Source organism: Thunnus thynnus, chromosome 6, assembly GCF_963924715.1.
Source record: "Thunnus thynnus chromosome 6, fThuThy2.1, whole genome shotgun sequence".
Lineage (NCBI taxonomy): Eukaryota > Metazoa > Chordata > Actinopteri > Scombriformes > Scombridae > Thunnus > Thunnus thynnus.
In genome coordinates, this window is record NC_089522.1 from 29,641,417 (window position 1) to 29,668,694 (window position 27,278).

Consider the following 27,278-nt stretch of genomic DNA (forward strand, 5'->3'; position numbering starts at 1 on the left):
CGAGCATGAAAGTGCCAGGGACCAATATTATTTCCCCACACCATTGCATTTTTGAGGGTCTTAGGATGTTCAAAAAAGCCATGTCAACCGACCTCCAGTAGTGATTCCATGGCTGCTGCTCCCTTTGAAGCCTGTGAGGTGCGAGGGTCTGTTCATCGCTGCTTGCAGCTTTAATTTTCTTTTAAAATTCATAAAATTCCTATGAAACATGTCAAAATCACAATTACTCCATAAACATTTAGGCTTTTTATAGTGTGCACCACACATGTGGTTTGTATAACACAAAGTTACTTTAACGCTCCACATACTTTGTTAGATGAAACACAAAATCAGGCGTTTTTGTTTCATCTGACAGCTTTTAGTTTCACATTCAGTCACTGAAGTTAGAAATTTACTAAAAGTTTATGAAAAAGGTAAACTGTCTCCTAGGACGTCCTCAATATACAATTTTTATTTGAGGAAAATATTAACTGCTGCAGGACATTATTCCTCTAGATGGTGTTTGCCTACCTGACATCTTCAGGCCAACTGGTGCAATCTGAAAGAAAAAGGAAATGTAACCAGCAGATTAGGACTGATAATAAACCGTCTCAAGTGGAGTAAAAATAACTGCGGTAATGGAAATATACTGTATAGATCTATTGCAAATTCTTTTTTTTTAAATATCATTTGCATTATATAAGCAGGATAATTGTATTAATGAAATAAAAAACCTCCATCATCCACATCTATGAGTCAGATTTGCAACATTAAAGCAAAAGACAAAGACAAGATACAAGTAATATTTCACTATTCTGCACACCACACCCATTTCAAGTTCTTTACATTGTCTGTTCTTTCCAGAACCGTTACACATCACTGTTAATATAGTGATGTTTTATGATGTGAAAACACTATGGTCAAGGTCTGGTAAGGTTTAGGGAAAGATGATGGGTTGGGTTAAAATAATCAGTTTGTTAAACATTGAAAACTGGTTCTAGGGACGTGGAACATCATCTCACTGGTAGGGAAGGAGGGACCAACTAGATATAGTTGGGCTCACCTCTATGCACAGCACCAGCTCTGGAACCAAACTCCTGCTGCTGGGCAGGGGTGGGGATACTCACGAGTCCCCAGCTGAGCACCACAGTGTTGGCGTTCTCACCGCGGAATGAGAGGGTCACCTCCTTGCGGCTACTGGATGGGGCGTGGTCTGGTGAGTCCACAGTTCTGCTGGGGAACTTCAATGCTCACATGGGCAATAATGCCTAGGCCCAGAACCTTTGCCTCTACTTGAGTCGGGCTAATTTCATAGCCGGTGTCTGCTGCCAGAGCGACTTTAGCCTGTGCCGGACCTTTAGAGGCTGAAGCTCTGACCAGCTCTGCTTTGGCAAACACTCTGGCACTGTCAGACGACCCAGAGGCTGCGAATCCTACATTGGACCCTTTCACCTCAGCTTTAACATCAGCAACCTCATTGTGAGCATAAGGCTGAAGGCTGACTGTTGAGCCTCAAAAAGTTCAATTACTGATATATTCTGCTGGAGAACTTTTACTGAGGTGGCATATATATGAAACTGTCCCCCAGCCAGTGTGTGTGTGTGAGTGCAAAGTAAAAACTGAAAGTATGAAACCAACTGTAAGAACAAAGACCAGAGTGTCACAGAAAAAGGTGGATTTCCTCACCACATAGTTTAACGTTCAAAGATGCAGATTTTCTACTGTTATACTGACTTTATTATAAACTAGAGACTTAGTTTGTCAGGAATTTGCACAAGTAACACATTACGTTAAATAATAAAAAAGATGGTTCTGGTGAGATTAAAACAAGACTAAAAGAGTCTACAGCCATGCTGCTCACACACTCTGTGAGTCTGTACTCAGGGACATTGAGCTAAATGATAATGTCAGCATGTTAACATGCTAATCTTTAGCAATATAATGCTTACCAAGTTCACCATCTAAGTTTAGTGTTTTAGAATGCTAACATTTGCTAATTTAGTACAGCTGAGGCTGATGGGGATGTCATTTGTTTTGCAGGTATTTAGCCATACGGTTAAGGGATCAACAAAGTTACAATTCATTCTATGGGGGGCATCAATGTCTGAATGTCTAATTCCCAAAGAAATATGGTACCTGTTTCTGAAATTAGGATTCCTGTTGGCCTCCCTGTTTATTATAACCTGTTCTGAAAGTTGTTCACTGAAGAGGTCATTGAAGAGGTCAAGTAAAAACTTCTAATAACATTTTATTCTTCCTCTGAAATATACAAACCAGGTTGAGACTCTTTTATTTCATTGCATGTTTTATTTTATACCATTGTCAGTTATATTTTATATTATTATCACCACATTCCTTTCAAAAGTGTTGAAAAATCATGAAACAATCTGCCCCATTGTGCCAACAAAAGGTTGACATGGTTTTTTTAGTTTGGTATGCTTTTGTCATATCTCTCAACTAACATTAGATGAATTGTCATGAAAAACAACATTCTCATCAATCTTCTTTTTCTAATCTACATAGAAAGATATTTTTTCATTAAAACAAATACTCAACATTGCCCACACAACAAAGAAAAAAACTGTTAATCAAAATAGCACATACATTACCTGTAACAACTAATCCAATGAGACTAAATATGAGGAAAAATGGACGAGCCCCCAATCCATGTTATGATCTGTCAGTTTTGCTTCATTGTCTGAGTTTTGTCCTCTTTTCTAGTTAATTGCAGTGAGGCCATACTGAGGGAGGCAGTTGTATATTTGTAATTAATAATCAGTTCTACACACAGACATAAGGGCTTGGTGGTGTGGTTCATATACGCTGTGATGTTGTTCTTTATAGTGTACATGTTGCAGTAGGAAATGTTCGGAGAGGTAAACATCACTTGAGTATGAGGTTTCAGTGGGTGGAACAGGAAGTTGTTGGGAGGAAATGGAGCAATCTGGGTGGGGATGTTGGCCTCTGACAAGTAAAAGTACAATATGTTCACTCTCCATTATTTAAAAGCAGTAGACACAGAACATAGACACACATAAATACTGGAGAAAAGAAATATATCTCAGTGGAGGTTTAAAATGTCATGTTTTATTTATAATGCAGAAAACTTCAAACGCTACTAAAAAGGTGTCATTGTTGGAATAGAAGGAACAAGACAAAGTAAGAGAGAGCTGCATTTGGAATGAAGCCTCACTCTACCACAACTCAAATTGAAACCCAATCAGGAATTTGCACAAGTAACACATTACGTTAAATAATAATACCTCGCCTGGACGAGGGATGGAAGATGTCCCCTACTTCACTGTGAAGTCCATTCTCAGTGTTTGTGCACTGGGGGCTTTAAGTTTTCACATCACACATTTATAAGTTTCAATTTAAGCAGAACTTTTCTTTTCACCTACATCATATGACAGGAATACACACATTTCCATATGTCTGTATGTTTGTTTAAACACTTCAACATGACTTAAATGCAAGTAGAACAGGTGCCAAAAGTCCCACAGGGATGCTTGGTACCTGTCTGGAATCAGGATTCCTGTTGGCCTTCCTGTTTTTATAACTTGCTCTGAAAGTTGTTTCCTGAAGTGGAAAGTTTCGATTTGAGTCACACGTCTTCACCCTGTTGAACAGAAAGAAAAAGTTAAAACTGCTGATTACACTCTATTCTTCCTCTGAAATATACAAACCAGGTTGAGACACTTTTATTTCATTACATTTTTTATTTTATACCATTGTCAGTTATATTTTATATTATTATCACCACATTCCTTTCAAAAGTGTTGAAAACTCATGAAACAATCTGCCCCAAAATATCAACTTTAAAACAAAGGCATGAATACATTTAAGTAAAAGATGAAATTTAAAGATTTTCACTGCAAAAAAATAAAAGATTAGAGGTTACAGTAGATTTTGTCCTGATTCCTGCTGGATGCATCTACAGCTAGAGAAGTGGCGTTTGCACATTTATCATTGGTGGAAAACTGGGTCAAGTATTTTATCATGGAGACAAAGACAGTACACATGAATCTGGATCCAAAAGGTGAAGGCCTGACGCAAGTCGCCCTCATGTTTCTGTTGTAAGACTATCCCCCTATGTTCAAATCTGTGAAGCACAAACTACAATGATCATGTTTCTTTTTTCCCTTGTTTTTCCCCCTGCAGCATAGTAACACAGAACATCAGAAAACAATCAGATATTTAAACAAGAAGCAACAGAACAGTCAGGATCAACACTTCAAAGATTTGTGACAGTGCAGTAATCAGTCTTCAACTGATAAGAAGCAGAAGAAGAAAGCATGGTGGATATTCATACTGGATTTGATTCTGATGGAGAAAAACCATTAAACTGTAAGAGAACAGCCTGTCTGTCTGATCAATCAGGAAGCTGAAGATGCCCAATTTAATGTATCCCTCCCCCTCTGTGGTTTGGACAGTGCATAGCTTTATCTACACCCACAATATGATGATGATGATGATGATGATGAATTTGAGGGGTAGAAGTGTGTATCTTAATGTTTTTCCTACATATCTTTTTCCATAAAGACATGTTAGCACATAAATGACACCCTTTGTTTAGCATGAAATTTTAGTTATAGTATCTAAGGCTCAGAGAAGGAACTGGTCACAAAATGTAATTCTCTAGGATTTACTCTGAGCCAGCAGACTAAAAACCCTGTTATCTGTCTTAAAGCAACAGCCATATGTTTCCCTGTTGAGCTGCGGCGGAAGTATAGTAACAAAAAGAGGAACTTTGGCACTAAAAAGATTGTAACGTTGAAAGATATCTACTTGATTTGACTCATTTGGATGACTAAGGCTTCATATTAACTTCAGATAAAAGGGAATTTAAATGCATCCATCACTTACATTGAAAGCATTATGACGGGATCTTCTAATGGCCAGTATGAATAGGAGGAATGAGTACAGCAAGAAAAACATATTTCAATGTTCATTTGACACCTGACTTGTTTTAAGGCAGACTTAAAAAACTGTGAACACGTCCTTACACTGTAACTGCATTGAGGTGCTAAAGAAATAAATATGATTTAAGTCACTTCCTTTTAATCAGAACACCATTTTACACAAAAGTGATATCTTTTAATGGCCTGATGCATTTTCTCAGCTTTCAATCTAAATTGGTCGAGGCTGTTGACATTTACTGAACTTTCACTTTGCTTCTCTTACTTTAAAATGACTGAAGATTTGTAATTTTAAAGTATTTTAAAGGGTTTTTAAGGATTTTTAAAGACACTGACAACTGTTACAACCACTTTAGTTTGAAATTTCTTTATTTTTTTCACATGCATCTGACAAACATCAGTGCCAAAGTCTCCTTCAGCAGCATTTTCCAGGCTGTTACTGCAAACTTGTTCAGGGCCGTGATCTAAAAAGAGATGAAACACAGATCAGGTGCCTCTTTCACAATTAGTTGCTTCCTTATTGTGGTGTTACAACAGAAAAAGAGAAGCTGTATTTATAGAGCAAAACTCAGAAGTGATCATCAGTGGTGTATGGAGACATGTTGTAGCCAGATACCATATTGTTTTTATTTCCATGGCTAATAGGTGAAATACTTTGCTTGTAATATTTGGTGTCCCCCAAAGGTAAATGATCATAGAAAGAGAAACTGACAAGAAACGATTTACATGCACATAGCAGCAAATAGTGTCTATTTCCTAATATGAAGACATGATCAGGATGTGTGATTATGAAACGTCATAATAACCCGTGACTGCTGTTGTATGTTGTTCTGTCTACTAACTACTTCTCATAAAAACAGTGCCTGCAATGGTAATCTCCTCAAGGTTATACTGCTCACAATGGCAAAGATGTACAATTTATGCAGATGTTAGTATTTCAAATGATGTAGAATAAGAATAACTTTTGTTTTATTTATAGTATTGAATATGCTGTTCAGTTCAGATCTTTATTGCCCCACAAAAGGATATTTGCAGCAAGGCAGCATCAAAACACAAACACAATAATGAAACAATAAGACAACTGAATACATTCAAAGTGGTGCTGCTATAGTCACATATTACAATAAAGGACGCATGTTTGAAACAAAGGAAAACAGCAAAGGAGAATGAAGTTATGAAAATCAATATGAGGAACCAGAAATCAGTTTATAATGTGTTAGAGTTAAGAGCATTTATTGCACATGGGATAAATGAAAGCTTGAACCTGATGCATCTGATTTTAGTTGTCAAATTTGATATGTTTGATTTAACTTTCCATGTGATTTGACTGTTATCCATGTCTGACAGAGAGGCTACTTTTCACCAATTATACATTTACCTGCTGCCTTGACAATATTTCTAATTGCCATGGTCATATTGCCTCAGTGTTCACATCAAAGCTCAGTTGCATGAATTACACTAAATACAGATAATGAAGTCTAGAGTCTGACTTTACAGTAAACCCTACATCTTGCATTTTATTTATAATGGTACATACCTTAATTTGAACATTTTTGTATTTTTTATATATATTATGTATATTCTATACTCTGTATTTATGGTGCACACTTGTCTCTGGTCTGTATGCAGTATGTTACACCAAATGAAATTTCACTCCTCTGTATGTGCTGTGCATACTGTGGAATGACAATAAAGCTTGACTTGACTTTGTCATGTAGAGTAACAAGAGATGGACTCAAATGCAGAACGCAGAACTGGACTGGAGAAACCTAATGAGACAGAACTGAAACTGAACTGAAAACAGGTCTTAAATACAAATTGAATTAATGAAACAAGGAACCTGTAGCAAGACATAATCGCAGGCTGGGAGCTGATTGGCTGGAGAAGACCCAGGGAGCAGGGCAGGTGTGGAGAGAAAAGCAGAACAGAGACACAGGAGGAAAACCCAGAGCAGAAGAAAACCAAGAAAACAGAAAACACAATCCTCATCATGATCAACCAACATACATAAACCTGTCCAAGAACACACAAATACAACTTAAACACACAGGCACACCACAACCAGTAAACTCTTATCTAAAATCTGATGATGCAGCTCCTCAAACATGGCACACAAATGCAAAATCACTCAATTCTACAGAAACAAAGGCCAAACAAATTATTTTCATAATGTGTTGAGGATGAGTTAAAGAGTGTCCAACGATTGAACAGGGTAAATCAGAAAAAATATTACAAAAATGTAAAAGAGTACAGAGCACAGGCAAAAAATTGAGTAAGGTATTTTAGATCACAGACAGAAGATGTCCTAAAAATAAACCACAACTATTTCTGTTGTGGGCAGGATTGTGCATCATGATTGAATGTGCAGTACGTCTGGTCTTGAGCCATAGTGATTGGATTGAGGGTCTCGTAGGTGGAGGCTGGATTGACGTTCTCGTAGTCTTCCAATGTGGAGACTGGAGCAGAATTCTCATAGGCAGGCTGAAAAAACAACAGTACAATTTACCAAGGTGACAAGGAATGATAATGTACATGAGATACATAACCATTTTAACAGCCCAGATACTCTTCTGTTAACTAAACATTTAGAGCACAGATACCTTGATGTAAAGTAACAAAGGAAAACAAAGAGTTGAAAAAATTCACCTCCGTGTTTGTGCTGGTTAAGGGGGCCCTGCTGTTCACATCTGTGGAAGACAAAGTACAACAAAGGTCTTTTCATTCTTCTTCATTTGTCATTATTGAAAGAGTGAGAATAGGAAGGTAACTCACAATCAGAGCTTCTTCTTTTCTTCCATTTGTAAAGGAGTGGTAGAAAAACAGCCAACAGCACAACAACCACAGTCACAGAAACAACCAGAGGAAAGACGTAACCTGGATGAGAGACACACAGTGTTCAAAGTAGTTCACACTGCTGTAGAAGGGGAGTTGCTGCGGTTTATTAAGTCAGAATCAGAAACAGGTTTATTGCCAAGTAGGTTTACACATACAAGGAATTTGCCTTGGTGTTGTCCTACCACGAAAGATAGATATATAAATAAAAATGTATAATTAAAATTAGGGCCATATGAAATCCATTTTAATTTCTTTCAGGTTCCATTTTATTTTTTTGCAAATTCCATGTTTTCTGTTTTAATTTTTCTGAATTTTGTGTTTTATGATTTAAACACATTTTGTTATCAAAAAGAGTGTCTTATCATGTGGTGGGTGAATAATTTCAATTTTTAACAGTTCAATGAGAAAACATTCAAAATTTAATGAATATCAAAGAAAGTGCTTCAATACAGTTATAAAACAAAATATTCCGTCCTTTTGTAAAATAAAGTACTTCGCATCTAAGCTTCACATTATAAATTAAAAAACAGTAAAAATCTGTTGTTGCAATCTTCTATCTTTCACAGACATCTCCATTGAAGTACATGATTGTCAGCCTCTTTGTGTTCAGCTTAGTGAGTGCCTCTCACTTGTAGAGTCTTGTATTTGCTGAAACTCCTCTAACAGTCGACTGAGCTGACTGGGTGAGTAGATGTAGGGCACTGCCACCTCCGCAACCCTCGGAATCTCACACTCAGGCCCCTCCAGTATTCAACAAGATCCAAACCAGGTGTGTAGACTTCAATTTGCTTTTCCATGGCTGGAGCCTGCCTAGGATCAAACACTCTAACCAGCCTGTAGACATCTTTGGCTGGATGTATGTCCCAATTAGGGGTATCGCGATATACTGGTATTGACTGGTATTACCGGTACTGATATAACTGTGGTATTTAAAAAACGAAATATTGATATCATGTTAATAATACACATATAATAATATTGTGCATATAATCCACACAACTATGGTAAGAACACAACTCCTTGTCTTTAAGTGAGTACTCATGCGACACATCTTTGGAAAGCCAAGATTCTTGTGATTTGATTGATGCAAACCATTTCAAGATACAATCACAACAACTGTTTCTGTGGAAAATACCATCTAAAGTTCAGCTGAAGCTAATATGAGGTTTAACAATCTAATTTAGAAAAATCAAGTGGATATTTTCCAAAGTTCAGTCTTTTTAAGTGCCAAATTCCCTCTTGTGTTTCTGTCCCTCCTTCATACCTTAGCACGGAAAACTATCAAGAGAAACACAGAGTAGATTTTGTAGTGATCGGACTGAAAATGCAGAGGGTTCCCATTTCATTTGTCTAACTCAGGTTGCTAAAGCCTTATATCAGCTTCAGATGAGAAAGACAACTGTGATTTGTGTTACCAATTTCTTGCAATGAAATTAATCAAGGAAGATATCTGATCTAAAGTTTACAAAAGGAAGGAGGAAGTGGTTTATCTTTTTTTCTTTTCTTTTGTTGCAACCTAAATCGCAAATTTGGTAACAGGTTGTCTTTGTCCTGAGCAAAACAGTTATGAAAGTCTTGAGAGTGTGTTTCCTCTTTTCAGCAATAAAACATTGATGCATTCATCAATGCATTTAAGGAAGACTTAATGAAACAAGACTGAAAAGAGGTTGATGTTGATGAACCAGACAAAGCCCTCAATGCATTCCTGGCTACATTAACAGAACTCTATGAAGAAAATTGCCAATTAAAAAAATCCAGAGGGAAGCATAAATATGTGGATAAACCATAGATTACTGAGGGGCTGCAGAATACGTGCAAGAAGAAAAATACACTCTACAAGGAATTCCTAAAATGTAGAACTAAAGAAAATGTAAGTAAATGAGATGTAAAGATAAATTAATAAAGATTATGAGATGTAACATAAAGGAGCATTATAGCAAGCACTCAACAACATAATCAAAATAGTATTGGGAAAGCACATTAGTTTTTTTGTTAATAATCAAAATGTAACTATAAATAAAAGAAAAGAGGTTGCTGATGAATTCAATGACTATTTTGTAAAAGTTGTAAAAGATGTAAAATAAAGAAAACCCTTGAATGAGTTGGTGTGTCCAAACTTTTGACTTGTACTGTAGTACCCAGCAGCATGTATAAATGGACTCCAAACTGAAGGCAACAACTGGATAATGGCAGTATTACCAACCAAGCTTTACTACTGACATTAGAACAAAATTGGTAACAGGTTGTCTTTGTCCTGAGCAAAACAGTTATGAAAGTCTTGAGAGTGTGTTTCCTCTTTTCAGCAATAAAACATTGATGTTGAACATTGACATTATAACAACATTGTAATAAAAACATTAATATTCATACATGCAAACACATTCATGTACTTGCACACATGACAATATACTTAGTCATAGAAATCTTTCTGATTGTCTGGCAGGTGTTGGTTAAAGAGTATGTACACCCTCGACTTCTGCCTGGTTGCTTCAAGCCAGAATATTTAAAAATGTGATGTAGAGAGTGAAGCGGAGGCTTGGCAATGTGGTACGTGCAGGGGGACAAGAGACAGATTTACACACTGACCATCACACTGGTCTAGACATACTAGGCTGGTTTAGCAGCTTTGGAGGGTTTTATTTTTGCACACAACGTGTGTACTGCTGGAAAAAAGCACCTGTAACTCATCTAGGAGAGTCCTCTGTTTCTGTGAGGTTATCTTTAAAAGTAAAATTCCAAAGGTAAATGTACCTGAACCTCCAGCTGATATCTCAGTTTGCTCCTCTTCAGACTGGTTGGTGGTTTCAGCAGAAAATGAAGTTGTGGAGCTTCTTCTGAAACTCTGTGTTGTTGCTGGTGTGGAGGCTGATTGGACTGATCTTACAGAAGGTCTGGGAGTCAAGTTTGGTTTTGAAGTGGATGGAGCTGTGAACAACAAAAAAGAAACAAGAACACAGTGATAGAAAATAAATCCTGATGAGAGAAATAAAATCCTCCTTTAGTTGATCAACTGCTTAAAAAATTAAATGAAATAGTCAGTTTATTACTTTTACTCCTAAAAACACTGATGCAGTAAATGGACACTTACTGTATCAATCTTCCCAGTGATTTATTAAACCAAATATCTGGGGCCTCATTTTTAAAACATTTATATTCACGCTTAACATTGGGGAGAGGCAACCCAGACTTCCCAGAATCCTGCCACATCCTGGCATCATCCTGGCATTTCAGCAGCACTGTGCTGCTCCACAACTGACCACGAGTGTAAGTAGGCCTAGCAGACAGTCCAGCCCTCTCCTCTGTGCTCTGGGGTTGGGAAATGGGATGGTGAGACAGCGCTGATGAAATATTGATCGGAATATCATTTGGAATTTGAGTTCAATTATATCTTTTAAAATTGAAAGGTGCTTATGGAATAGTTTTGGCTCACTAGCACAAACACAAATAACACTGCTGGTTTGAATGTTTATGATAAAGTGGATCTATCATTAACATGTGATATGAAGTGAAATGAAATGTGAGAGAAATCATTATACAATCTGTCTTCCATTCACCACCTCACCATCTGCATTGCCAGTTTCCCCCGTCTCCAAAATGTTCATACTCATGAGTCAGAGTTTACATACAGGTGCACACATTCTCCCGTCAAGTTTGTATTTTTATAAATCACAACTTTTTCATGGGAAGTGGCGTGCGCCTCTTTCAAGCCCCATTTTATGTATATACAACGGTTATAAATGAGACCCCAGGTCATTAAAATATCAGCTGCAGTCAGAAAAATGTGAAAATTTCCTCTAACCTCCAGAAACATGAAGAAACATTTTCATGACTTTCAGTAGAAACTCACCATCTATGACGATGATCTTAAACTCCCAGTATAGATCTATTAAGAAAGGTATGTCCAAACCACACCTGTAACGTCCGGAGTCAGATTTGGTCAGCTGTGTGATGGTCACATCCAGACGACTTCCTGCACGTGTGTTTTTATATTCCATGATGTATCTACCTATTCGATCTCTGACATCATACATTTCCAGAATGTATTCTTCACATTCGTCCTTACAGAAGTACTTCCTGCTTCCAGTGTAGGTAAAGTGACATGGAACTGTGATACTTTGTCCTTCAGTTCTTATAAAAATGGGGATTTCTGCATTGATGAGACCAATGTTTCCATCCTGCAGTGCTGTTGAAAAAAAAAGAAAAAAAAAATCAATAAAATCAATAATTCACATTTACACTGATTCACAGAGTCACTCTGGGAGCTGCCCAGTTCAACCAGTCTGTGATTTAACTTGATTTAGTCTCTGTCAGGAAGGACTCGATGGATGCAGCATAAATTGTCACATATTTCCAGTGATTTGATTTGATTTGATTCCATTTGAATGTTTTAAATTACATCTTTGTCCTCATTAATTTGTTTTCTTTTAACTACTGTCTTTTATTACCTCGGTTTCTTTTTATGAAGTTTTGTGTTTCTTTGACATTTTGTCTTGATGCTTTTTTATGTTTTATGTGAAACACTTTGAATTGTCTAGTTGTTGAAATGCACTATACAAATAAACTTGCCTTGCCTGTATAATCACTTTCCTTCTATTTCAGTAAAAAAGGACTGATCTACATAAGAACATAATAAGTTTCACCTACAGAACAGAGACAAAGTAAACAAACTGCTGTAACTACAAGTCATGGACAGACAGTGAGTCGCTAACAAGGATTTTGAAGAACAATAATGAAACCAGCATCTAACAGTCTGAAGTGATATTTTCAGCTGTGTTAACATGTTGTTTAATGTGCTGCAGTTTATCAGCTAATTACCTATCTATCCTGCTAACTCACTTTTCTCCAGTGAATGTTTGTTTGGTGGCTCGTTCAACAAGCTAAGGTGCAAAACAAGACGTGTCTTCATGCTTGTAAGTTAGATAAGAAGGAGACTTAATGTGAGTTGTTGCTTGAGTCTGTGGCTCAGCAGTTGACTGCTGTTAATTGCATGTCAAATGTTCACATTAATGGAAACTTTAAAGAATCACAAACTATCATATGATGTCAAAATTAAAGAAGTACAAAGAACCACATAGAATATAAATTGGTAAATTATTTTTTGTATAACAACCAGGGTTTTTCCACATGACAAAACAGTTGTATTCACACACTGTGTTATTGAAATGAAATGGATTTACTTCAGCTGCTACTCATATGTTTCTCTGGTTTTGTAAGAAGTAATATTTTTTTGCAGAATGTACCAGGAAGGTAGTTTGTAATGCAGTTAAGCTAAAACAGTCAGGCTGAAGCAACAGAACACACATTTAGTTATGAGTATGTTAAAAAAAATACAACAAGAAGAAACTGAATTGTGTTTTGTATAAAACACAGTTAGAACAAAAGTTGATTTTAGATAAATGTGAACATTTCTTAAAAAGGATGATTTCTGGGTGTGTCCTGGTAGCTCACTGACCAAGACACATGCTACATAACCACAACGTCCGCGGTTTGATTCTGGCAGCACTTTGTCACCTCCTAGTCTCTCTCTCTCCCCCTTGTTTCCTGTCTACTCTCTACTGTTGCTGTAATAAACTCTTACAATGACAGACTGTCAACTGAACTGAACAAAACTCATTTGCATGCAAAAATAGAAAAAATTCAGTTACTGAAAATTCTCAATGAGTAAACCCTTCAATGTTACTGATTAAAAGATAATTTTGATTTACATTTTAAAGTGACTCTGGTCATCATGTTTAACCACAGAAACATGAGAAACTGCTAATTTGTCACCCACCAACTCTAAATAATTAAAGAATACAACGTAATAAAGAGAAACAGAAATAGAAAGTGGATGTACTCACTGAGGAAGAAGAAGCAGATCAAAGTGTGACAAACTTTCATGTTGAGGCTCTGATGGTTTAATTTCGGCCTCTCTTCCTTCTTCACTGGCAAACCAGGAACTTCTCACTTCTTTAAATGATGGAGTCCCTCCCACACACACACACACACACACACACACACACACACACACCTCTGTTCTCCTCACCATCAGTTTCTCTTTCTACTGCAGGTCTGAGTTTACCATCAAATATACGCAAGGTTTTAGAGCTGCAATGATTAGTGCAACTATTTATTGCAAATAATCATTTTAGTCATTTTGTTCAGCATAAATGACAAATGTGCTGGTTGCAGCTTCTCAAATGTGAGGATTTGATGCTTTTCTGTGTCATACATGATGGTAAACTCAATTTCTTTGGATTTTGGACAGTTGATCAGACAAAACAAGACATTTTAACATATTACCATGGGATCCTAAAAATTATAACACACATTTCTCACTATTTTCTGACATTTTATAGACAAAACGAGAAAATAATATAAAGATTAATTGTTAATGAAATTCATTTTTAGTTGCAGCCCTACAAGGTTTAGGGAAGGCAGCACACTCATAACTCTGATGCACTTTGCAGAAACATTGAGTAGATTGTTGCTGCTTTCTCATATCTTTTTATATCTACATGTGAGTCAACACCTCACAAGAATAAATTCAGAGGAGTTGTTCAATTTCACATAAAGTTGTTTGGCTTCCAGAGATTCAAACACTTCTCTACTGAAAAAGAGTGTTTGGAGCTTATTAACATAACAATCATCATTATTGATGATCCACTACACTGATTTGTGTCATTATGTTAGAAGTTTGGTGAAGCAAGTCAAATCAAATTTATTTACAGAGAACATTCAAAAATGTTGATGACCAAAGTGCTTTACAGAGAAATTTAAGATACAGTTAATTAAAAGCAAAATAAATAGATAAATAACTAACAGACCAAATTAAAACAATTTTATCACTATATTAAAAATGAAGGGGAAACAAAGGTGTTTGTATAAAGGTGGGTCTTTGGCAAGGATTTAAAAGTGGTGATTGTTGGAGGAAGATCTGACAGTGAAGCTCAAACTGTTCAGGGAAAAAGCTGCGTCACCTTTGGATTTTGACTGAGAACGTTGAGTAACTGATCAGAGGGTCTGAGGGCTCTATCAGAAATGTAGGCTGGTGCCAAACCATTCATAGCTTTAAAGGGGACATATTATGCACATTTCCAGGTCTATATTTATATTCTGGCTCTATTGTAATACCTTTGCATGATTTACAATTCAAGAAACTCCTTATTTATCTTATACCGGCTCTTTATGCAGCCTCCCAGTTCAGCCTCTGTCTGAAACAGGCCATTTTGTCTCCTGTCTCTTTAAGATCCCCCTCCTGATGAGCCCAGTAGAAAATGTCGCAAACAAAGAGTTCAGAGCAGGTTGAAGCATTTCTACATATATTAACTTCAAGTTTTGAAACTTTAACCATGTTTAAGATAGATATCTGACATCATAACAGTATATAAATAACAGAAAACCACAAAAAGCACAATATGTTTCCTTTAAAATTAATAAAGAATCTTAAAATCTATTCTATATTTCACTGGTAACCAGTTGAGGGAGGCCAGTATCGGGGAGATGTGGTCTCTGTCAGTACCAGTGAGGAATCTCACTGCTGCATTTTGAACCAACTGTAGGCGAGACTGAGAAGACTGACCGACTTCCACATAACAGGAGTTGCAGAAGTTGAGACCCGAGGTAGACAAAGCATGTAAAACGTTCTCCAGATGAGAAAGAAAATGTTTAAGGAGCATTTAAATAACATCTCTAACTGCAGAATACACCCCAAGACTGTTTCCAATAACTTCCTCTTAAAACAATGTTACTCTAAAGCTGAATTGGAAATTATTGTTATACATTGTGAGTTAAATAGTAGAAATACTGTGTTCACATTACAAAGTTCTGCCTGAGCCCTCTGCATGGGTACTCCCATTACTGATGTCAGTCTGAGTGACATTGTCAAAGGGCATCGCACCAACTAAGTCATAAAACTGAAACTTGATCATCATTATTATGTAATGGGTGTAGCTAAAACCTCAGAGAGGGCTTTAGACTAGCTGCTGAACATAGTGGAGCATTTAGCAGCTAAAGAGCCAGATATTTCCCTCAGGAGTTAGTAGAGAGCAAAAACATCTATCACCATCTTACCTTGCGAGGCAGCTGGATTCACGACGCCGATTGGTCTGAACCACCGGTACTGAGGACACAAGCTCATAACTTGAAGCCTGACATGATAGATTCTAGTATGATCTTGTGAATCCAGCTGCCTCGCAAGGTAAGTGATGGAGTCAACTGTGAAGGAAAAAAGACATAAATTCTACTCATTGTCCTGCTGGCGGGGTCTGTCTCTGTCCTTCCTGCCAAGCCGGTCACATCATGGATTACAACCTCCAGCAACCACCTGTCAATAAAGAGAAGTTTTCCTAATGATCAGTTTGCTTTTCTCTCCACTGAGCATTCAGCTGCTGTTTCTGTAGAGTCACTCCTGTTCTCCTCATACGTTATCACAAGCGGGGATAAATTCTCGTCTCAAGTTGGCACAACAGTTCATCCATGCTCTCTCTCCACCTCTTTGTGGCCTCCAGACTTCTCAATCATCAGTGTGAGTTAGTGGAGGTTTTCTCTCTGCATGTGGCATGAGTCAGATTCACAATGAAAATGTTTTGATGTTTTCCACTGACACAAGCCACAAGTCTGAGAGCATGAGTTGGTCTGAATCCCTTTAAATCTCATAACTTGACAGACTGCAGAGTTATAAGCTCTGAGATGAAGCACAGAGTTTTCATGCAAGACTGCAGGAAGTTACTGCTACAGGTCAAGAAAGACACTAACTGCCATGAAACCACAGCATGTTGTTTTCACTGTTTGCCATTTTTGATTTAAAAGTTGCTGAACCGATTATTCCCCTACTACAATTTTAAATTTTTATACCTCAATGACCAAATGTTATTTTTCATGTCCTCCAGAAGACGCATGAGTGTCTTCTGATCTGCTACCTCTTTAATTAAATGTCTGACACAGTATAGGAAACAAAAACTACTCTGTTGTTGGAAAGATATAAAAGAAGTAACGCTGGCTGAAATGTGTGAGAGCGATGAATGTGTAAAAATAGTAACTTCTACTTTCATGTGTGAACATGAACTTACTGTCATTTGAACAAACAATGCTGCTGCTGTTTCTCTGCAGACTTCAGAGGTGTGATGTCTGACCTGTTCAGACCTCAGTGTGAAGTGTTCACATTACTGGACAGTTGAGTCACAAACTGACTGATAAAACAGCATGATGTTTATAGGTGTGTGTGTCTGTGTGCATGCATGTAGTCTTTATGAGTATGTACAGTATGTATGTTTGTCTATTTGTGTCTGTTCCTCTATCTGTGTGTACATGTCCGTGTGCATGTGAGTGTGCACAAGTACATGATCAGTGATCGCGGTTTGGTTTTGTTTCAGCAAGTGTTTCAGACGTTGCCCTCATGTGGCCAAATTAGATCATTACATCATGAAAACCAAACCAAACCTTTACTTTCATGAACTTTAGGGAAACAAAACTACAATAATTTAAAACTGACCAAAGTTTGTTTTTATTTCACATGTCTGCAGGAGTGTGGAGGTCCAATCAGAGAGCAGAGACTGACAGGAGGCTCAACCAATCAGAGGAGGGGGACAGCTCTGTGTAGGAACAGTAAACATCAGCTTGTTATTGCTGTTAAATAATGTTTGGTGAAGGTTTGATGCCCTGAAAGAACAACTGAAAGAGTTCATTCTACAGTCTAAAAGCTGAAGCTCAAATTTATATTTCTCAAACTCAACATGGAGATAAAATCCACAAACAGCTTTTACAATACATTTGTTAGTGTTGGGTTTCAATAAAAAGAAACATCATAAATACCAACTGAAATCACATTTAATTATCCCTGTTTGCGGTCAAAAATAATGGCAGCATGTTTATTAAAATATATTGTTAGTAGTTTTGTATTATTAGAATGAGGGAAAAAAGGAGGAAATATCAGAAATGCTCCTTTTTGCCCAGTCAGCTTGGGGTCGTGTCAGTGTTCGATTGACATTAGCTGGCAGTCTACTGGTGGTCATAAAGAACATAAAGTATTTTGGACTGTTGATTGGACAAACAAGACATTTGAAGACGTCACCAGTGAATCTTAGAGATTATAACGAGACCCACAAGATTTTGTTTTAATATTTACTTTTGTATAGAAAACATCTTCCACCATCCAGCTGTTCACACATTCAATCCACCCTTGACTACAAAACGGCTAAATTATGCAACAGCAACGGTTGAATGCAATGCACAAGTCCAGTTTGATGAAATATATTAAAGTGATAAAGTGATAAGTGAAAGTGGATTAAAAGGACGGATATGAAATGTAAAGTCAAGTTTGATAACAGTACAGTTCAGCTATTTAGTTGAGCAGCAGCTTCTGGAAAGAAGGCACACAAGTGTTTTGGAGTGCGTTTCCCGAGTCCTCATGTGTCTCGTGACCAGGACTGTGACTCCACCGGCGACAAGAATATTCAAATAGTCCAGTGATTAAATATGTACCACATCAGATGTTCTGTGAGCCAATGCCACCACGATCACTATAGTTTTTTTTTAAGCAGTTTGCTGAAACGTTGATCTTCATTTGCTGAAATAAATTATTTATGAGTTTGTTGCTTTCCCACATCTTTTTATGTCTACCTTCGAGCCAGCACTGCACAAGAAAAGGTGCGCAGGAGTTCAATTTCACCTAAAGTCATGTAGTTTCCAGACCCTGGTTTAGAATTTATTTATTAGCATCCGTGACACCACATTGATTTATAAATTAAGCATGCGCATTTAGTTTACATAGTTTTTAACTATTACTAGTTTGTTTAAGTTATATTAATTCATTGACTTACCTGACTGTCAAGTTCTCTTCCTGGTCTGGCAAAAGTTGTGGCTGCAGGTGGAGCCTGGTTATATGGAGAGGCCCAAGCCAAGGACCATACCAAGAGCTCTGACAGCTTGGGGGGGGGATCAGGGTTTCTTTGTGTTGAGTTCTGATTATTGTCTATGTTCACTTCCCCTGTGTGAATATTAGTTTGATCAGCCAGTATATATGTTTCCCTCATGTCTCCTTCTGTTAGGTCTGTTATACCCTTTTTACACCAAAATTAGCACATATATGTAGGTTTTTTAAACGCGGGTAAACCTACTAAGAATAGGCTGTCGACTCCTTTCCCATTGCCGGTAGACAAGTGAAAGAAAGGGGGCAAAAATTAGTGTGTCCACCCAGGTATCATGCTTCCATCACTGCTGATCGGAGCTGGAGCCAATAAATACCCGTGACTACTGTAGAGTCATTTGACTCGGGAATGGATGCTGATTGTACCTTTTCCCACTGAAGACAAAAGCCAGATATTAGTGGGTGTTAGTGGGTTTTTTGTCCAGTGTGAAAGGGGCTTAAGCTGTGTTAATATCTTGTTTTGTTAGCCTTTTTGTTCAGTAGAGTTATGTTTTGTTGACCTCTTTTTAAGTGATCTCCAACTTACTTAATTCAGTTACCTCCTTCCTTATTTTGTTAAAAGGTTGGTGAAACAAGTCAAGTGAAGTCAAATTTATTTACAGAGCACATTTAAAAACGTGTTGACCAAAGTGCTTTACAGACAAATGTAAAATACAGTTGAATAATCAAGACAAATACATAGATGAGTAACTGTAACAGACAAAATTAATACAATTTTATCATTATATTAAAAAAATAAGGGAAGAAAGGAGTAACTGATTAGAGGATCTGGGGGGTCTGGATATAGATATGAACTGAGGACATCGGAGATGTAGGCTGGTGCCAAACCGTGCATAGCTTTAAAAAACAAATAAAAGATTCTTAAAATCTATTTATATTTCACTGATCACCAGTAGAGGGAGGCCAGTATCAGGGAGATGTGGTCTCTCTTTTTGGTAGACAGTGAGGAGTCTCCCTGCTGCATTTTGGACTAGCTGCAGGTGAGACCAAGAAGACTTACTGACTCCTACATAATGGGAGCTGCAGAAGTAGAGATGTGAGGTAATACAAGCAATTAAATGTTCTCCAGATCTCCAGTTTGACCAGCACTTCAATAGCATCTCTAATTGCAGAATACATCCCAAGACTGTTTTCATTAACACACCCTCTTAAACCAATGTTACTCTGAAGCTGAATTGCTAAAACCTTACAAATACTGTGTTCACGTTACTTGCTTTGCACCCCCGGTACTAATGTCAGTCTGAACGAAGCCTAACTAGATGCGCTAAACAGAAGAGCTTATAGAAACATTTGTTCTTACGGTTAGCATTGTTAAACTATGTTGATATATTTTTACTTATTTACCAGCAGTTTCAGCCGTTTGGTGTTGCCTTACAACATTTGAAACATTTTTCAAACCATTTTAACCATAACTGAAATATCCTGCTGTTCATTTAACCAAAATAATTTCAGCTCACCCAGACAACTAAAACACCACCTTTGACTCCTGGAATATACTCATGCAGATAGTTTTGGTTTTATTTGACCTGACAGAGTTTTCTTTCTGAACTTTATTAATAAACAAAGTATGATTGCTAGCTGATTATAGGTGCAGTTGAGTACAGAGGCTGTGAAACATCTTTGGCATCAGTGCCCATCTCAGTGTGTATCTGAGGCGCAGAGTAGACAACTTTATCGGCATGACCACGGGGGGCGCTGCTGGGTGAGGCGGCGGCACCGAGTGTAGACGAGTTCACTCCAGTCGTCTTCAATCTGGAAAAAAACAAAGAGCTCAAGGTTTATAACTTATTGGCTGTTTTAGTCTTAATAGCAACTTAAAGCTTTTATTTTAGTTTGCAATTAAATTACATGTTCTTTTCTTTCGATGGTGCTTGAAAGTCTTTGAACTCTTCAGAATTTTCTCTATTTCTGCATAAATATGAAACATGATCAGATTTTCACATAAGTCCTAAAACTAGATAAAGGGAATCCAATTAACCAAATGAACAAATTAACAAAATCATTAAACTTATGAATTTATTTATTGAAAATTATCCAATCTTACATATGCGTATGAGGCAAAAGTATGTGAAATCTTGTTCTCAGTAACTAGCGTGACCCCCTTTTGCAGCAATAAATTCAACTAAACATTTCCGTTAGCTGTTTTTTTAGACAATCTGCCTGACAGTCTGCTGGTGGTCCAAACTCTTCAGAAATGGTTCTGTAACCCTTTCCATCAACTCTTGTTTTAAGGTGCTCAGAAATCTTTTTTGCTCGAGCCATGACACACTTCCACAAACCTGTGTTGTGAAGCTCAGACTTTCATAGAGAAAACCCAGATTTCTCTTCTTAAAATAAGGCAAGGCCTCCCAGACTCACCAGGTAGTACTAAATATCATAAATATCCTGGTTCTGGATCTGAATGTTGTGTTTTCCAGGCCTGGAGAAGCTATAGAAATTGATAAAAGCCACAAAGCTCATGAAATACTGATACATTTCCTGATTATCTCAGTCCCAGGTAATTACTGTAGAAAGCCACAACACCGGGGCTATGGATGTGTTGTATTTTATAAGCTTATCATATTTCCCTTCATGTAAAATTTTAATCTAAAAGGTAGTAACTAAAGTTGTCAAATGAATGTAGTATAATATTTCTCCTCCAAAAATGTAGTAGAGTAGTATTAAGTACAAGTAATTCAAAATTGTACATGAGTTCAGAACTTGTCAATAACAAAAATGCTACAGCATCTCAAGACCCAAGCCAAGTCCCTGTGTCTTGCTTGTCAACTGCTGAGTAAAGTTAAGATTAACACAGAAGTTACTGTAACTCCAAATTCAATCCCGGAGGAGAAAACAAAGTCTCCCCTGTGCTTCCCAACCATGATGTGGATGCTGATGCAGGAATGGTTAACACTACTGTTTTCTGTCCACAAAGCTAAAATGCTGCCGCAGTTTTTTTTTTTTTTTACTTTGTTCAGAGGACGGGATGCTGTGGCAGCGGCGAAGCTGTAGTCATCTGAGGTTTTGACTCCATTTGGCTTGTAAATTGCGACAGTGTAAATTGAAGAGATTTCCACAGGAAGAGATCTGCTCTGTCTGCCGTCCTCTCTGGTCTCCTCGTACGCTCGTTTGGCCTGCAGTAGAAGAAGAAGAGGAGGGGTTTGGTTTGTATTAATATCAGCTAATTTCACAAACACTAACAATGCTCAGATGTCACAAATTCACTCAAACTCACCTGTGTGACATTAGCATGCTCTATTTCCACAGGATGTTCTGAAAAGCATGCAGTTCAGAAAATTAATTAAACTGTTAAAACATCTGTCAAAGAGACACTTTAGTCCTTCATTCCTGTTTGAGCATCTAAAGAACTCTGAAGTTTAGGCAAATTAGACTGATGATGAGTTAAAAAAAAATAGTAGTAATATTCACACATTAAGACACAGTCATCACTTTGTTCTGTGTCTTTCCTGTTGTATGATTCTGATGTTTGAGTTGAATTTAATGAATGAATGAAAAGGAGATTGAAAATTGAATACTGTATATTGTTTTCAGTTATTTGCTCCTTTTAGCCACTACTCCATAACCAACAGTAGCTAGAAAGATAGCTTTTATAGTTAGCTAAAGCTTGCTAACCCAGACTTTAAAAGTGTGTTCAGCAGAAATATGAATCAAATTTGCTTCTGGCTTTATGTGAATTTGGCAGTTGGACAGTTTGTGGTAAATGAACACACAAACTGCACAATTTAGACAATAACCAACATGGACTGCTCCAAACTTATCAGCAACTCAAAATCTATTTTCCTTTTGTCTCTGTTCACTCACAAATTCCAACAGTTTCAGGAAATGTGAATTTTCACTCAAACTTTTTACTCAAGTTTAAAAATGTAAGTCCAACAGATTTGTCTGTTTACATCCACCTGCATCTTATAAACTTAGTATTTAACTTTGTGATTAATCTGTGTGATAGTTTTAAACACTTGAACTGTGACAATATTTAATCTAAAATGAAACCAGCAGCGATGACATGTAATATAACTTTCCCCTGTAGATTAATCTCATGTGGTCATATCTCTGTGTCATCACAGAAGTCTGGAGAATATCTTGGTGAAAACAGACAAAACAAGATTCAGAAATGTTGAAGCTGCCATAACATTAACTGTTTTTTAACACCTGCTGACAGAACAGGTATAAGGGTAGGTTTATGGTGTCATAAAAGTCCTGCTGAACATAATTTGGTCAGTTTTGTCTCTGCCTGGATCATTATGCATTCATTTACCTAGTTGTCACCTTGAAAATAAACTCTACCTTTGAAAAGTTTGTCTTGAAACAATACACTAAAAATGGACCAGCTGAGTACAAACTGCACATAGTTTATGAGAATATTTGTTTCACATGTGAAAGCTTATTTGTTAGAAATAGTTTCAGATGTTCACCTTTGGGTAGAGGCTCTTTTCTTGCAGAATATCAGCACAGCCACGGAGAACAGGAGCAGAGTCAGACCCACGTACAGCAGCACACCTGTTGTAGTTTCAACAGTAAAACAGGTTTGTGGTCTACACTGACACTTGTTGTTCAGTTTTACATTGCATATAAAATACCAGTCAAAAGTCTCCTCTTCTTTGAGGAACCTAGCCCTAAAACCCTTGAATGAGTGGGTGTGTCCAAACTTTTGACTTGTACTGTAGTACCCAGCAGCATGTATAAATGGACTCCAAACTAATAGCAACACCTGGATAATGGCAGTATTACCAACTGAGCTTTACTACTGACATTATAACAACATTGTAATAAAAAATAAATAAACCTTCATACATGCCAACAAACAAATTCATGTACTTGCACATATGACATTGTACCTAGTCACAGAAAATGCTCCTCTGATAGGCTGACAGGTGTTGGTTATTGGTTAAAGAGTATGTACACCCTCGACTTCTGTCTGGCTGCTTCAAGCCAGAATATTTAAAAATGCGATATAGAGAGTGAAGTGGAGGCTTGGCGATGTGGTACGTGCAGGGGGACAAGAGACAGATTTACACATTGACCATCACACCGGCCCAGACATGCTGGAAACTCACAAGGTTTAGCAGCTTCGGAGGGTTTTATTTTTGCCAACAATGTGTGTACTGATGGAAAAAACCCTGTAACTCATCTAGGAGAGTCCTCCGTCTCTGTGAGGTTATCCTAAAAAATAAAGTTCCAAAGGTAAATGTACCTGAACCTCCAGTTGTTGTTGTCTCATTTTGCTGCTGTTCAGACTGGTTGGTGGTTTCAGTGGAGTTTCTTCTGAAACTCTGTGTTGTTGGTGTGGAGGCTGATTGGACTGATGTTAAAGAAGGTCTGAGAGTCACTTTTGGTTTTGAAATGGATGGAGCTGTGAACAACAAAAAAAGAAACAAGAACACAGTGATACAAAAGAAATCCTGATGAGAGAAATAAAATGGTCCTTTAGCTGATCAGCTGCTTAAAAAATTTAAATGAAATAGTCAGTTTATTATTTTTATTAAAACACTGATGCAGTAAATGCACACTTACTGTATCAATCTATCCAGTGATTTGTTAGACCAAATATCAGGTTATTAAAATATCAGCTGCAGTCAGAAAAATGTGAAAACTTTCCTCTGACCTCCAGAAACATGAAGAAACATTTTCATGACTTTCAGTAGAAACTCACCATCTGTGACGATGATCTTAAACTCCCGGTATGGATCTATTGCCAAAGATACATCCAAACCACATCTGTAATGGCCTGAGTCAGACTTGGTCAGCTGTGTGATGGTCACATGCAGACGACTTCCTGCACGTGTGTTTTTATATTCCATGATGTATCTTCCTCTTTGAGCTCTGACATCATACATTTCAAGAATGTCTTCTTCACATTCGTCCTTACAGAAGTACGTCCTTCTTCCAGTGTTGGTAAAGGAACATGGAACTGTGATACTTTGTCCTTCAGTTCTTGTAAAAATGGGGATTTGACTTGACATTGATGAGACCAATGTTTCCATCCTGCAGTGCTGTTTTAAAAAAAATCAATAGTCAATAATTCACATTTACACTGATCCACAGAGTCATGCTGGGAGCTGCCCAGTTCAACCAGTCTGTGATTTTACTTGATTTGATGTCTGTCAGGAAGGACTCGATGGATGCAACAAAAATGTCACATATTTTCAGTGATTTGATTTGATTCCATTTGAATGTTTTAAATTACATCTTTGTCATTAATTTGTCTTCTTTTAGCTACTGTCTGTTATTACTCCGGTGTCTTTTTATGAAGTTTTGTGTTTCTTTTACATTTTGTCTTTTGCCTTTTGTATTTCATGTGAAGCACTTTGAATTGTCTTATTGTTAAAATGTGCTGTACAAATAAACTTGCCTTGCCTGTATAATCACTGTTTCCTTCTATTTCAGCAAAGGAGGGACTGATCTACATAAAACATTCCCAAAAAAACAGCTTTTACAATACAGTTTGTTAGTTTATCATCATGAAATCAAAAAATAATTTTTATTATTATAAATTTCTCGCTTTTTGGTTTCTGATTCTTTCTCAAAAGAGAAATTTACAGAGCAGATGTTTATGTTGTAGCATGATGCAATTTAATTTCAGTTGTACTTTAATCTGATATCGATCTACTTTAATTACTCCCAAATTCTCAAATTGATGCGGTTGTTTTCCCAACATCAATGACTCCAAAAGGGCAGATGGATGTAAAAACTGTTCAAAGCAAATTCACTTTTTGATTTGTTTCCATGAATTTTTGTTTGAGAATATCTGAAATTGTGGACATTTACCTGTTAAACTAAAAGGTTTCCTGTGGAGTTTTCTTGTAAACAAAAGTTATGTTTACATTGAGTGTTACTTAATAAAAACACATTGTATGTATCCTTGAAGTCTAACACACATGTAAAATACATTTCCTTCCTCATGAAACATTTGCAAAGCAGATTTTTAAAAAGCTACATTTGTTTACATCCATGTTTAGCTTGCAGCTTCTTGCCTGCTTCATTGGTGCATTTAAGGGATAAATTAATACAATTATTTCTTTTGCTTTTTCATAGTTTCAAGTTGACCCTTTCTGTCAGGGTTAAAATACACATGAACCACTGAACATAACTGTTTATCTCCTTATTGTAACAACTTCCAAACTTGACTTTTGCCTCCTACATTATCAAATCAAATCAAATTTATTTATAAAGCATATTTAAAAACAACCACAGTTGACCAAAGTGCTGTACAATAAGATATCAAGAATAAATTAAAACAACACAACAGGGTAACAGCAAACAAGAAACAAGAACAAATAGAAAACAAATAATAGTGGAACACTGGGTTTTAACGACAGTCAAAGGCCCGAGTGAACAAGTGAGTCTTTAGTTTGGCCTTAAAAGTGTCTGGGGAAGGGGAACACTTAATTCCAAGAGGTAAGCTGTTCCAAAGTCTTGGGGCAGCTACAGCAAATGCACGGTCACCCTTACCCCTGAGCAACAGTTGGCCAGAGGATCTAAGAGATCTGGTGTTGTGAAGGGGGCAGATGAGGTCCGAGATGTACTGGGGCGCCAGGCCATGTAGAGCCTTAAAAACAAATAAAAGTACCTTAAACTCAGTCCTATACTTGACTGGTAACCAATGCAGGGAGGCCGGTACAGGTGTGATGCTGTCTCTCTTCCTTGTGCCAGTTATTAGCCGAGCAGCAGCATTCTGCACTAGTTGCAAGCGAGACAGGGATGACTGGCTAACACCCACATAAAGGGCATTGCAGTGGTCCAGACGGGAGGAAATCAGAGCGGTTGTGACAATCTTCAAGTCGTTGAATGAGAGGAGTGGTTTCAATTTGGCAATGTTTCGTAGGTGGAAATAACAACCTTTGACAACAGAATTAATTTGTTTATCAAATTTTAGAGCCGAATCAGAAATAACACAGAAATTTCTGGCATGAGAATAAAGGTGAGGGGCCTTCATTGGTAAATTGTTTTTCTGTTTAACAACCACGTTTTTTTCCACATGACAAGACTTTATTTACCGGTTGAAATTTTTTCCACAGCTCCAAGGAGGAGAACAAAAAGGTTCAACTACCATCAAATGGACAAAAAACGTATTCACACACTTTGTGGTCTTGATATGCTGATTTACTTTGGCCGCTACTCATGTTTCTCTGGTCCTCTGTAAGAAGTAATATTTATTTTGCAAAATGTAAAAGGAAGGTAGTTGGAAATGCAGTTAAGCTAAAACAATCAGGCTAAAGCAACAGAACACACATTTTGTTATAAGTATGTTCAAAAAAATACAACAAAAAGAGACTGAATTTTGTTTTGTATAAAACAAACACAGTTCAAACAAGAGTTGATTTTAGGTAATTGTGAACATTTTTAAAAAAGGATCATTTCTGGGTGTGCCCTGGTAGCTCACTGGCTAAGACACATGCTACATGACCACAAAGTCCGCGGTTCGATTCAGCAGCATGTCACCTCCTCATCTCTCTCTCCCCCTTGTTTCCTGTCTACTCTCTACTGTTGCTGTAATGAAGGACAGTTACAGACTGTCAACTGAACTGAACAAAACCTGATTACATGCAAAAATAAAAAAAGTCAGTTACTGAAAATTCTCAGTGAGTTACCCCTTCAATTTTACTGATTAAGAGATTATTTTGAGGAAGTAACAAGTACTG

At 37.2% G+C, this 27,278-nt stretch overlaps 2 protein-coding genes and 1 long non-coding RNA gene across 3 annotated transcripts in view; all 3 read right to left on the reverse strand.

Moving 5' to 3' along the window:
- Positions 1–13,718, reverse strand: part of LOC137185400 (myb-like protein U) — a 100,982-nt gene extending 87,264 nt beyond the window's left edge. Inside the window, exons 1-3 of the mRNA XM_067593727.1 lie at positions 13,574–13,718; positions 11,581–11,916; positions 10,485–10,658 (exon numbers count right to left, since the gene is read on the reverse strand). Coding sequence (XP_067449828.1) covers positions 10,485–10,658; positions 11,581–11,916; positions 13,574–13,613 — 550 coding nt within the window. The 5' untranslated portion in view covers positions 13,614–13,718. The remainder of the gene's footprint in view (positions 1–10,484; positions 10,659–11,580; positions 11,917–13,573) is intronic.
- Positions 13,719–19,279: 5,561 nt separating this feature from the next.
- LOC137185402 (uncharacterized) lies at positions 19,280–22,025 on the reverse strand. The gene is made up of 3 exons (XR_010928852.1): positions 21,854–22,025; positions 21,588–21,752; positions 19,280–20,391 (listed from the first exon to the last, which is right to left on the reverse strand). It is a non-coding gene; the product is annotated as an uncharacterized lncRNA (long non-coding RNA).
- Positions 22,026–22,681: 656 nt separating this feature from the next.
- LOC137185278 (CMRF35-like molecule 5) overlaps positions 22,682–27,278 on the reverse strand; it is a 32,653-nt gene continuing 28,056 nt past the window's right edge. The window contains exons 4-5 of the mRNA XM_067593624.1: positions 23,052–23,136; positions 22,682–22,718 (exon numbers count right to left, since the gene is read on the reverse strand). Coding sequence (XP_067449725.1) covers positions 22,682–22,718; positions 23,052–23,136 — 122 coding nt within the window. The remainder of the gene's footprint in view (positions 22,719–23,051; positions 23,137–27,278) is intronic.